Source organism: Pelobates fuscus, chromosome 1, assembly GCF_036172605.1.
Source record: "Pelobates fuscus isolate aPelFus1 chromosome 1, aPelFus1.pri, whole genome shotgun sequence".
Classification (NCBI taxonomy): domain Eukaryota; kingdom Metazoa; phylum Chordata; class Amphibia; order Anura; family Pelobatidae; genus Pelobates; species Pelobates fuscus.
In genome coordinates, this window is record NC_086317.1 from 488,544,561 (window position 1) to 488,558,009 (window position 13,449).

At 41.0% G+C, this 13,449-nt stretch overlaps 1 protein-coding gene across 2 annotated transcripts in view; it reads left to right on the top strand.

Moving 5' to 3' along the window:
• Positions 1-12,265, top strand: part of LOC134600331 (ecto-ADP-ribosyltransferase 5-like) — an 88,790-nt gene extending 76,525 nt beyond the window's left edge. The window contains exons 4-5 of one of the 2 annotated variants that reach the window (XM_063445009.1): positions 9,394-9,426; positions 11,928-12,265. In XM_063445009.1, coding sequence (XP_063301079.1) covers positions 9,394-9,426; positions 11,928-12,013 — 119 coding nt within the window. In that variant the 3' untranslated portion in view covers positions 12,014-12,265. The remainder of the gene's footprint in view (positions 1-9,393; positions 9,427-11,927) is intronic. The other variant, XM_063445010.1, reaches the window with a different exon arrangement.
• Positions 12,266-13,449: the final 1,184 nt, after the last annotated feature.

Here is a 13,449-nt window from a genome sequence, read left to right on the forward strand (position 1 = left end):
TGTAACTGTGAGTGTTAGTGTGTGTGTTACTGTGAGTGTTAGTGTGTGTGTTACTGTGAGTTAGTGTGTGTGTTAGTGGTACTGTGAGTGTTACTGTGAGTGTTAGTGTGTGTGTTAGTGGTACTGTGAGTGTTACTGTGAGTGTTACTGTGTGTGTTAGTGGTACTGTGAGTGTTAGTGTGTGTTAGTGTTACTGTGAGTGTTAGTGTTACTGTGTGTTAGTGTGTGTGTTAGTGTGTGTGTTAGTGTGTGTGTTAGTGTGAGTGTTAGTGTGTGTTTTACTGTGAGTGTTAGTGTGTGTGTAACTGTGAGTGTTAGTGTGTGTGTTACTGTGAGTGTTAGTGTGTGTGTTAGTGGTACTGTGAGTGTTACTGTGAGTGTTACTGTGTGTGTTAGTGGTACTGTGAGTGTTAGTGTGTGTGTTACTGTGAGTGTTAGTGTGTGTTTTACTGTGAGTGTTAGTGTGTGTGTTAGTGTTACTGTGAGTGTTAGTGTGTGTGTAACTGTGAGTGTTAGTGTGTGTGTAACTGTGAGTGTTAGTGTGTGTGTAACTGTGAGTGTTAGTGTGTGTTTTAGTGTTACTGTGAGTGTTAGTGTGTGTGTTAGTGTTAATGTGAGTGTTAGTGTGTGTGTTAGTGTTAATGTGAGTGTTAGTGTGTGTGTTAGTGTTAATGTGAGTGTTAGTGTGTGTGTGTGTTACTGTGAGTGTTAGTGTGTGTGTGTTACTGTGAGTGTTATTGTGTGTTAGTGTTACTGTGAGTGTTACTGTGAGTGTTACTGTGAGTGTTACTGTGAGTGTTACTGTGAGTGTTACTGTGTGTGTTGCTGTGTGTGTTACTGTGTGTGTTACTGTGTGTGTTACTGTGTGTGTTGCTGTGTGTGTTGCTGTGTGTGTTGCTGTGTGTGTTGCTGTGTGTGTTGCTGTGTGTGTTACTGTGTGTGTTACTGTGAGTGTTAGTGTGTTAGTGTTACTGTGAGTGTTAGTGTGTGTGTGTGTTACTGTGAGTGTTAGTGTGTGTGTGTTACTGTGAGTGTTATTGTGTGTTAGTGTTACTGTGAGTGTTACTGTGTGTGCTACTGTGTGTGTTAGTGTGTGTGTTAGTGTTACTGTGAGTGTTAGTGTGTGTTAGTGTTACTGTGAGTGTTAGTGTGTGTTAGTGTTACTGTGTGTTAGTGTGTGTGTTAGTGTGTGTGTTAGTGTGAGTGTTAGTGTGTGTTAGTGTGAGTGTTAGTGTGAGTGTTAGTGTGTGTGTTAGTGTGTGTGTTAGTGTGTGTGTTAGTGTGTGTGTTACTGTGTGTGTTACTGTGTGTGTTACTGTGTGTGTTACTGTGTGTGTTACTGTGTGTGTTACTGTGTGTGTTACTGTGTGTGTTACTGTGTGTGTTAGTGTTACTGTGAGTGTTAGTGTGTGTTAGTGTTACTGTGAGTGTTAGTGTGTGTTAGTGTTACTGTGTGTTAGTGTGTGTGTTAGTGTGTGTGTTAGTGTGTGTGTTAGTGTGAGTGTTAGTGTGTGTGTTAGTGTGTGTGTTAGTGTGTGTGTTAGTGTGTGTGTTAGTGTGTGTGTTAGTGTGTGTGTTAGTGTGAGTGTTAGTGTGTGTGTTAGTGTGTGTGTTACTGTGAGTGTTAGTGTGTGTGTTACTGTGCGTGTTAGTGTGTGTTAGTGTTACTGTGAGTGTTAGTGTGTGTGTTACTGTGAGTGTTAGTGTGTGTTAGTGTTACTGTGAGTGTTAGTGTGTGTGTGTGTGTGTGTGTGTTACTGTGTGTGTTACTGTGTGTGTTACTGTGTGTGTTACTGTGTGTGTTACTGTGTGTGTTACTGTGTGTGTTACTGTGTGTGTTACTGTGTGTGTTAGTGTGTGTTAGTGTGTGTTACTGTGTGTGTTAGTGTGTTACTGTGAGTGTTACTGTGAGTGTTACTGTGAGTGTTACTGTGAGTGTTACTGTGAGTGTTGCTGTGAGTGTTGCTGTGAGTGTTACTGTGTGTGTTACTGTGTGTGTTACTGTGTGTGTTACTGTGTGTGTTACTGTGTGTGTTACTGTGTGTGTTACTGTGTGTGTTACTGTGAGTGTTAGTGTGTTAGTGTTACTGTGTGTGTTAGTGTTAGTGTTACTGTGTGTGTTACTGTGTGTGTTACTGTGTGTGTTACTGTGTGTGTTACTGTGTGTGTTACTGTGTGTGTTACTGTGTGTGTTACTGTGAGTGTTAGTGTTACTGTGTGTGTTAGTGTGTGTTAGTGTGTGTTAGTGTGTGTTACTGTGTGTGTTACTGTGTGTGTTACTGTGTGTGTTACTGTGTGTGTTACTGTGTGTGTTACTGTGTGTTACTGTGCGTGTTACTGTGCGTGTTACTGTGCGTGTTACTGTGCGTGTTACTGTGCGTGTTACTGTGCGTGTTACTGTGTGTGTTACTGTGTGTGTTACTGTGTGTGTTACTGGGTGTGTTACTGTGTGTGTTAGTGTTACTGTGAGTGTTAGTGTGTGTTAGTGTTACTGTGAGTGTTAGTGTGTGTTAGTGTTACTGTGAGTGTTAGTGTGTGTTAGTGTTACTGTGTGTTAGTGTGTGTGTTACTGTGAGTGTTAGTGTGTGTGTTAGTGTGTGTGTTAGTGTGTGTGTTAGTGTGTGTTACTGTGTGTGTTACTGTGTGTGTTACTGTGTGTGTTACTGTGTGTGTTACTGTGTGTGTTACTGTGTGTGTTACTGTGTGTGTTACTGTGTGTGTTACTGTGTGTGTTAGTGTTACTGTGAGTGTTAGTGTGTGTTAGTGTTACTGTGAGTGTTAGTGTGTGTTAGTGTTACTGTGTGTTAGTGTGTGTGTTACTGTGAGTGTTAGTGTGTGTGTTAGTGTGTGTGTTACTGTGAGTGTTAGTGTGAGTGTTAGTGTGAGTGTTAGTGTGTGTGTTACTGTGTGTGTTACTGTGTGTGTTACTGTGTGTGTTACTGTGTGTGTTACTGTGTGTGTTACAGTGTGTGTTACTGTGTGTGTTACTGTGTGTGTTACTGTGTGTGTTACTGTGTGTTACTGTGTGTGTTACTGTGTGTGTTAGTGTTACTGTGAGTGTTAGTGTTACTGTGAGTGTTAGTGTGTGTTAGTGTTACTGTGTGTTAGTGTGTGTGTTACTGTGAGTGTTAGTGTGTGTGTTACTGTGCGTGTTAGTGTGTGTGTTACTGTGAGTGTTAGTGTGTGTGTGTTACTGTGAGTGTTAGTGTGTGTGTTACTGTGAGTGTTAGTGTGTGTGTTAGTGTTACTGTGAGTGTTAGTGTGTGTTAGTGTTACTGTGAGTGTTAGTGTGAGTGTTAGTGTGTGTGTTAGTGTTACTGTGAGTGTTAGTGTGTGTGTTAGTGTTACTGTGTGTGTTACTGTGTGTGTTACTGTGTGTGTTACTGTGTGTTACTGTGTGTGTTACTGTGAGTGTTACTGTGAGTGTTACTGTGAGTGTTACTGTGAGTGTTACTGTGAGTGTTACTGTGAGTGTTAGTGTGAGTGTTAGTGTGTGTGTTAGTGTGTGTGTTAGTGTGTGTGTTAGTGTGTGTGTTAGTGTGTGTGTTAGTGTGTGTGTTAGTGTGTGTGTTAGTGTGTGTGTTAGTGTGTGTTAGTGTTACTGTGAGTGTTAGTGTGTGTGTTAGTGTGTGTGTTAGTGTTACTGTGAGTGTTAGTGTGTGTTAGTGTTACTGTGAGTGTTAGTGTGTGTGTTAGTCTTACTGTGTGTGTTACTGTGTGTGTTACTGTGTGTGTTACTGTGAGTGTTACTGTGAGTGTTACTGTGAGTGTTACTGTGAGTGTTACTGTGAGTGTTACTGTGAGTGTTACTGTGTGTTACTGTGTGTGTTACTGTGTGTGTTACTGTGTGTGTTACTGTGTGTGTTACTGTGTGTTACTGTGTGTGTTACTGTGTGTGTTACTGTGTGTGTTACTGTGTGTGTTAGTGTGTGTGTTACTGTGTGTGTTAGTGTGTGTGTTAGTGTGTGTTAGTGTGTGTTAGTGTGTGTGTGTTAGTGTGTGTTAGTGTGTGTGTGTTAGTGTGTGTGTGTTAGTGTGTGTGTGTTAGTGTGTGTGTGTTAGTGTGTGTGTGTTAGTGTGTGTGTGTTAGTGTGTGTGTGTTAGTGTGTGTGTGTTAGTGTGTGTGTGTTAGTGTGAGTGTTAGTGTGTGTGTTAGTGTGAGTGTTAGTGTTACTGTGTGTGTTAGTGTGTGTGTTAGTGTGTGTGTTAGTGTGTGTGTTAGTGTGTGTGTTAGTGTGTGTGTTAGTGTGTGTGTTAGTGTGTGTGTTAGTGTGTGTGTTAGTGTGTGTGTTAGTGTGTGTGTTAGTGTGTGTGTTAGTGTGTGTGTTAGTGTGAGTGTTAGTGTGAGTGTTAGTGTGAGTGTTAGTGTGTGTGTTAGTGTTACTGTGTGTGTTACTGTGTGTTACTGTGTGTTACTGTGTGTTACTGTGTGTGTTACTGTGTGTGTTACTGTGTGTGTTACTGTGTGTGTTACTGTGTGTGTTACTGTGTGTGTTACTGTGTGTGTTAGTGTGTGTGTGTGTTAGTGTGTGTGTGTGTTAGTGTGTGTGTGTGTTAGTGTGTGTGTTAGTGTGTGTGTGTGTTAGTGTGTGTTAGTGTGTGTGTTAGTGTGTGTGTGTTAGTGTGTGTGTGTTAGTGTGTGTGTTAGTGTGTGTGTTAGTGTGTGTGTTAGTGTGTGTGTTAGTGTGTGTGTTAGTGTGTGATTGTTAGTGTGTGATTGTTAGTGTGTGATTGTTAGTGTGTGTGTTAGTGTGTGTGTTAGTGTGTGTGTTAGTGTGTGTGTTAGTGTGTGTGTTAGTGTGTGTGTTACTGTGTGTGTTACTGTGTGTGTTACTGTGTGTGTTACTGTGTGTGTTACTGTGAGTGTTACTGTGAGTGTTACTGTGAGTGTTACTGTGAGTGTTACTGTGAGTGTTACTGTGTTAGTAAATGTGTGTGTCTGTTAGCTAGTGTGTGTGTGTGTGTCTTCAGCACTTACCTTTCTCCAGCGCCGGACTCCCTTGGCGCTGGGGATCCCTCCGCCTCTCAGCTCCAAATGCGCATGCACAGCAAGAGCCGTGCACGCATTCAAACCGCCCATAGGAAAGCATTACTCAATGCTTTTCTATGGACGTTCAGTGTCTTAGAATCGCGGAAGCTCCTCTAGCGGCTGTCAGTGAGACAGCCACTAGAGGCTGGATTAACCCTCAGTGAAACATAGCAGTTTCTTTTGTTCAAGTATCATTATATTGCGCTCCTTGAAACAACCACACCGTCTTTTTCCAGAGCAGCCTTTATTTCCCCCCGAGGTTACCTGTGGGTTTTTCTTTGTATCCTGAACAATTCTTCTGACAGTTGTGGCTGAAATCTTTTTTGGACTACCTGACCTTAGCTTGGTATCAAGAGATCCCTGAATTTCCCACTTCTTAATAAGTGATTGAACAGTACTGACTGGCATTTTCAAAGCTTTGGATATTTTTTTTATATCCTTTTCCATCTTTATAAAGTTCCATTGTTACGCAGGTCTTTTGACAGTCTTTTCTGCTCCCCATGGCTCAGTATCTAGCCTGCTCAGTGCATCCATGTGAGAGCTAACAAACTCATTGACTATTTATACACAGGCACTAATTGCAATTTAAAAAGCCACAGGTGTGGGAAATTAACCTTTAATTACCATTTTAATCTGTGAATGTCACCTTGTGTGTCTGTAACAAGAAGAAACATCCAAGGGAATGTAAACTTTTGATCAGGGCCATTTGGTTAATTGCTGTTATCATTATGATTTAAAAAGGAGCCAAACAACTATGTGATAATAAATGGCTTTATATGATCACCATCCTTCAATAAAATAATTTTTATAGCATGATCAGTCATATTTTCAAAATCAATGCCAAAATTTCAATTTCTGCCAAGGTATGTCATATTTTATGCACAACTGTACATAGGATGCAAGGTCACGCGGTTAGACTGGAAGAAAGGAGATTAAGTCTTAGACAAAGGAAAACATTTTTTAACTCTAAGAATGATAAGGGTGTGAAAATCTCTGCTTGAAGAGATTTGTTATCGATCCCCTATACTCCGACTGAGTATATCCATTATATTTCTCCCAAATCCCAAGTGATGCAGTGATTATTGTAGTGAATATAGCTCCCAAACCCCCAGAATTGGTGTTAGTATTAGAGCTAATGTTAGTAGTGGGGTTAGTCTTAGAATTAGTGTTGGTATTAGAGCTGGTGTTAGTAGTGGGGTCAGTCATAGAATTAGTGTTAGTATTAGAGTCAGTCTTAGAATTAGTGTTAATATTAGAGCTGGTGTTATTAGTGGGGTCACTCTTAGAATTAGTGTTAGTATTAGAGCTGGTGTTAGTTGTGGGGTAGGTCTTAGAATTAGTGTTAGTATTAGAGCTAGTGTTAGTAGTGGGGTCAGTCTTAGAATTAGTGTTAGTATTAGAATTAGTGTTGGTATCAGAGCTAGTGTTAGTAGTGGGGTCAGTCATAGAATTAGTGTTAGTATCAGGGCTAGTGTTAGTAGTGGGGTCAGTCTTAGAATTAGTGTTAGTATTAGAGCTAGTGTCAGTAGTGGGGTTAGTCTTAGAATTAGTGTTAGTATTAGAGCTAGTGTTAGTAGTGGGGTCAGTCTTAGAATTAGTGTTAGTATTAGAGCTAGTGTTAGTAGTGGGGCCAGTCTTAGAATTAGTGTTAGTATTAGAGCTAGTGTTAGTAGTGGGGTCAGTCTTAGAATTAGTGTTAGTATTAGAGCTAGTGTTAGTAGTGGGGTTAGTCTTAGAATTAGTGTTGGTATTAGAGCTAGTGTTAGTAGTGGGGTCAGTCATAGAATTAGTGTTAGTGTTAGGGCTAGTGTTAGTAGTGGGGTCAGTCTTAGAATTAGTGTTAGTATTAGAGCTAGTGTTAGTAGTGGGGTTAGTCTTAGAATTAGTGTTAGTATTAGAGCTAGTGTTAGTAGTGGGGTTAGTCTTAGAATTAGTGTTAGTATTAGAGCTAGTGTCAGTAGTGGGGTTAGTCTTAGAATTAGTGTTAGTATTAGAGCTAGTGTTAGTAGTGGGGTCAGTCTTAGAATTAGTGTTAGTATTAGAGCTAGTGTTAGTAGTGGGGCCAGTCTTAGAATTAGTATTAGAGCTAGTGTTAGTAGTGGGGTCAGTCTTAGAATTAGTGTTAGTATTAGAGCTAGTGTTAGTAGTGGGGTCAGTCTTAGAATTAGTGTTAGTATTAGAGCTAGTGTTAGTAGTGGGGTCAGTCTTAGAATTAGTGTTATTATTAGAGCTAGTGTTAGTAGTGGAGTCAGTCATAGAATTAGTGTTAGTGTTAGGGCTAGTGTTAGTAGTGGGGTCAGTCTTAGAATTAGTGTTAGTATCAGCGCTAGTGTTAGTAGTGGGGTTAGTCTTAGAATTAGTGTTAGTATTAGAGCTAGTGTTAGTAGTGGGGTTAGTCTTAGAATTAGTGTTAGTATTAGAGCTAGTGTTAGTAGTGGGGTCAGTCTTAGAATTAGTGTTAGTATTAGAGCTAGTGTTAGTAGTGGGGTCAGTCTTAGAATTAGTGTTAGTAGTGGGGTTATTCTTAGAATTAGTGTTAGTATTAGAGCTAGTGTTAGTAGTGGGGTCAGCCTTAGAATTAGTGTTAGTATTAGGGCTAGTGTTAGTAGTGGGGTCAGTCTTAGAATTAGTGTTAGTATTAGAGCTAGTGTCAGTAGTGGGGTTAGTCTTAGAATTAGTGTTAGTATTAGAGCTAGTGTCAGTAGTGGGGTTAGTCTTAGAATTAGTGTTAGTATTAGAGCTAGTGTTAGTAGTGGGGTCACTCTTAGAATTAGTGTTAGTATTAGAGCTAGTGTTAGTAGTGGGGTCACTCTTAGAATGAGTGTTAGTATTAGAGCTAGTGTTAGTAGTGGGTTCAGTCTTAGAATTAATGTTAGTATTAGAGCTAGTGTTAGTGGTGGGGTCAGTCTTAGAATTAGTGTTGGTGTGATAAACTGCCATTTGCCACTGGGCAATGGAGAGGACTGATTGCCAGCCTCCTGCCCTGCGACTATGGCCCTGGGATGTATTGCTCTATAAGGAACTGAGTTGGGACTTATGGACTTATATTATGCTGTTTCTGGCCCTTTAACTGTGTTGTACAAAGAATGGGTACATTTGAACTGGCACTTCGGATGCAGACGAAGTGCCGAAGTCGTCGAAGTGGCCGCCATTCAAATACCGAACACGTGGCGATGGCCATTTTAATTTATTCGAACGCGGTCAGCGGTGTGTGTAGCCAAATCTATGGAACTGTTTTTGGCTACCCAATTGCACGAACACCGCTGGCCCGTACCTTCTACTTTACTTCGACACCACGGCTGGAGACTAAGTCCCATTCGAAGAGTTGAACGCTCGTTCGAATGGGACTTAGTCATTTTCTCGGTGTAAAATAGACCGACCGCACAGCCCAAATCCATGGAACTGTTTTGGGCATGAAAATGTGCTTGCGGTCGGTCAAAAGTGACTTATACCTATCTCCCGAACGGCTGAACGGATTCAAATTATTTTTGGGTATGTTTGTATTTGGAATAATATATGACTTTTATTAATATTGGATGTATGGTTTTAGAGTTATGAAAGTAAGGTAAAAAGTATGTTTTAAACTGTACGGATAATTGGGTTACCTCTCAGGCTAAGGGGAGTAGATGTGTGGGATGTAACCATTGTGTGATTGGTTAATGTATAATTGTCTGTGGGCATCACTCTTGAATGGGAGAATTGCATAAAAGCAGAGTGTGTGTTATTAAACCTCAGATCTTCTTGACCCTCAATACGTAGCCTTGTCTCGTTATTGGAGGGAACTGCTATATCACACTGGGGATTGCTATTCCCCACACGGTCCTGGAGGACAGAAGCTGATCCAGGGAGGAAGGAAGACAGCGAGACTCCAGTTAAGCTACGGCGGTTGTGGAGTCTGCGGTGGTTGTGGTGTCTGCTGTAGTGCTTGGAGTCTTCAGAAAGTGCTAGGAGCATCCTTCAACAGAGGTACCCAGTCGGGGTGCCAGGTGATCCGTTACAGTTGGTATTAGAATTAGGGTTATTTTAAAGACTAAAATTAGCTTTAGAAATAACTTTAGGGACAAATATCTAACAGGAAGATTCACAAGTGTTTGGGTTACTGTGACATTTAGCTTTGTTTAGTTAGTCTGAACATTTTTTAGGGGCAATTTACCGGTACTTAAGGTTTTTATGGTTATAATAAAAAATAAAAATAATAAAATGTACAGGAAGCTGGTTGTGTCTATTGTAAAGTAGCGAATGCAATGATGCTACTGGCACTGTGTCAATAAATAGACAGTGACACTAAGCTAATTTATTGTGTCACACTATCCATTTAATGGGTCATAAACTGTCTCTTTTTACAGTGTGTTTCTTCTTTCTAGGTAGGAAGAGAGATTCCTGTACCTACAATTTAGGTGAGAAATCCATACTTTTTGCTTTTGAATTGATAACCACTTTTAATTAATAATATTGTTTCCTGATCTGACGGCATGTTATACACGTATTATGCTTCTCCCAGCATCCTTTCCAATTGCTATTTTGTGGCATTAGCCAGACATTAAAAGTTACTAGTCACTGCAAGTCTGGAGGGTCCATGACACACTGACCAGGGGGGAATTCCTACTTGCCAAGGATACATTTTCACTCACCAATGGCTCTTAGATTGAGCACATTCCAAGATACAATGATCAGCCACAAAATTAAAACCACTGACAGGTGAAGTGAATAACATTGATTATATTGTTACAGTTGCACCTGTCACAGGGTGGGATATATTAGGCAGCAAGTGAACAGTCAGTTCTTGAATTTCATGTTTTGGAAGCAAGAGAAATGAGCAAGTGAAAAGATCTGAGTGACTTTGACAATGGCCAAATAGTGATGGCTAGACTACTGGGTCAGAGCATCTCTACAACGGCAAGTCTTGTGGGGTGTCTGATGAATCACCTTTTCTTTTAGATCAGGTAGATGTGTATTGTTTACCTGGGGCAGAGATGGCAGCAGGATATGGGACTATGGGAAGAAGGCATTGTTGTGTTCTGGGCAATGTTCTTCTGGTAAACCTTGGGTCCTGGCATTCATGTGGATGTTATTTTGACCAGCACCAGCTACCTAGAGAGTGTTGCAGACCACGTACACCTTTTTATAGCAATAGTGTTCCCTTATGGCAGTGCCCTCTTTCAGCAGGATAATGCTCCCTGCCACACTGCAACAAAAAAAATCTTCAAGAATTTGAGTTCAATGTGTTGCATTAGCATCCTAATTCCACAGATTTTTGTCTGATTGAGCATCAGTGGATGTGCTGGAACAAAAAATCCAATCCTCACCTCACAACTTGTAGGACTTAAAAGATCTGCTTCTAAGGTCTTGGACACATTCACAAGTCTTGTGAAGTCCATGCCTCGACGCATCAGAGCTGTTTTGACAGCACGAGGGGAACCTACACGATGTTAGGCAGGTGGTTTTAATGTTGTGGCTGATTAGTGTATATCATACTCCAACTGGCTGATCGTATCCACATTATACACTAATATATATTATATGCAACTGGCTGATCGTATCCACATTATACACCAAGTTATATCATTAACCAACTCCTTCTACCGACGCGTTTATCTCACTTTGGCTGACGCACTTTAAGAATAGCTGCCTAATGTAACAATGCTTCTTATTTTATTCCTCATGAACCAATGGCTCTTCATTCTTTCTTCTGTTCTGGATACATTGTGAAATGGACACATTGTTCCAGAGAGAGGCATTGTTTTGGAGTGTACTCTAAGTACATCTGCATTGCCACGTTATAGAATTTGCCTCCAGCTACTTGAGATCTCTCTCAAATACCTCCACATTCCCTTTACATCTCAATAGTGGATGCAAATATCCTTCAATTTTCTCTTGCTATTACCTCCAGAGTTCCCCTGCTACCTCTTTTAACCTTTAGATTTTAAGCTTACAAGCTATTCAGCTACTTTGAAAAAAAGCAACAAAAAAAAAAGCACTTTAGTAGCAAGATCCTAGCCTAAGTGTTAAACCCCATAGAGACAATGAAGCTCAGTGCGAAAGCATCATGGGGCAGATTACTGTCGGGTTCAGTGTTTAGTAGATGGAACCCAAGATGCACAGAAGCGCTGAAGGCAATGGACCAAGTTCACAGTACAAAAGGATCAGACGAAGAGAGTAGTCGGGGAAGCCAAAGGTCGGGACAGACCGCACAAGTTCAGAAGTGATGGTACAGGCAAGGGTCAAAATCAGGATACAGCAGAATAGTCACTGATGGTCTTTACACTACACGATCAGGAGCAAGGTACAACTGAGTGAGGAGTCAAGGGTGTGTATGGTTTAAAAATGGAGTGTGTGGTCCTGTTCATTGTAGCTCCTCCCTCTACAGCACGCATGCACCCTTTGATTCTCCTGAAGCTCTGTCTCCTGTGTGGTGATTTGTGAGAAGCTGCGACATTTGTGGGAACAGAGTTCTGTCTCCTGTGTTGCAAGCGGTGTTCACATGAACACAGGTGGAGTTTGTACGCATGGAGTTCTGCCTGTGTTGCCGTGTCTGGTAAGTGGCGTTCACATGAACAGAGGTGGCGTTCGTATGAACGTGGGTGGTTGAGCCGACCGCGCTGTCTGGAAGGTCGAGTTTTGACACGGTGTCCTTGTGGAGTGAGAAAGAGACGCAGTGTAGGTAAGTGTGGGAGCGAAGGCCTGATAAATACACAGGAAACCCATTGAGCAATAACACACATAGACAGTATAGGCAGACAACAGGCAGCTCACTATATACAATGTCTAACCTCTCTATACAGCTCACTATATACATTGTCTCCTGTATACAGCTCAAATATTGAGTGTACAGCTCACTATATACAGTATAAAGTCAGTATATTTGTATAAATCTTTTATCTGACATTTTATTTTACAGCCTCAATGGAGCTTCCTTCCTACATACCTGTGACGTCAACTTTCCTCTTCGGACTAATTTATTTTTTGTCAGAGTTTGCATCTTGATTGAAAACAACTAGCATTATTGGGATCAACCCGAGAACGTGTCATTATGTAATTAGAAAAAAAATAAAAATAAATAAAAAATAGAGTCTAAGTAAATACATTTTACATGGAGCAGGTAGTAGTACTGTTGTGACCCTATCAAATATGGAGAAAAAATCCAGAGGGGATTTCGCAATCACAAAAGATGGGTCAAAAACAATAGCTTCATTATTTTATATGCACAATGAAATAAAAAGTGCTTACGTGGTGTGCAAATATTACAAAGCGTAATGATTGTTGTCACGGACGGTGGATTATTCCCCATTTATTGCTCCAGTTTAGATTTGTGAGCCAATATAGCCCCCATTTCTTTTTAATTCTTTACCTTGATTGTTAGTGGTTGTAGCCTATCAGAAAATCATTTTGCCTCTAGTCTTGCCCGACTGAAGGATAATCTAAAGAAGGAGAAATCTAAAGGGGATTGATGCCTACGTCGTAGTGGGTGATCCCAAAGACCCCAAATAGCTTTTATTGCTTTTCAAGACATTCATCTGATTCAATTGAGCAGCCTATCAAAGACATTTTAGATCATCCTAAAGAGCCAATCAAATTCCCATTGATGTACCATTCAGGTCCTTGATTGATGTAGGGTGCAGCTAATCAGAAATGAGGTCTCCTTGTCTGTAGGGTGACCTATAAAAGGGAGTAATCCTAAAGAGTTATTCAGACTAATGCTGTTAGAGATAGTCTCTAAAGTCCAAGCAGATTAAAACCAGGGTTTATTACCACGTTTGCATCAAACTGATGCAACTTGATTGGATTAAATTAATGAAATGGGAATGAGCAGAATTCAGAAGGAAATCCAATTTAATAAAAATTTACCAGATGACACAGTAGAATTAGTGGAAAACACCATATGAGTGTAGGAACCGCAGATACAAATAATTAACTTTATCTGAGACTTTGTGGGCCTTTTAATACCTCATTATGTAATAACATCTTTAACTTGGCCAGTAACAATAATGTGGTTGATGCACAGACAATATAACATATTCAGAGAATAAAATAGCTGGGCATGGGGGACGGGGCCTAACCGCAGAGCTGAACAGACGCAAGACAGTGCTGCTGCTGCTCCATGCGGCAAATTCTTATGCTTAATATCCATAAATCGACTATAAAACCTACCAAATGGGCCACCAACAAGGAACTGAAGACAGGGGCTACGTGCTGGCATCAAACATAAGGCACCAACCACAGAAAACCTGGCTATACAGTCCGAGGCCTACCAGCATGGCTGGCGCGGGGAGGCGGCCGTTCCCCCGTTGCCCTCGACAACCTACAGAACGAGATCTGGCCCACGTTCCCCCTCTATGGACCGGTGGGGGTAATCCTGGTCGCAGATGCCCACAGCCCTCTACCTAGCGATGGACGGGTAACCGGACAACGAACGGCATGTT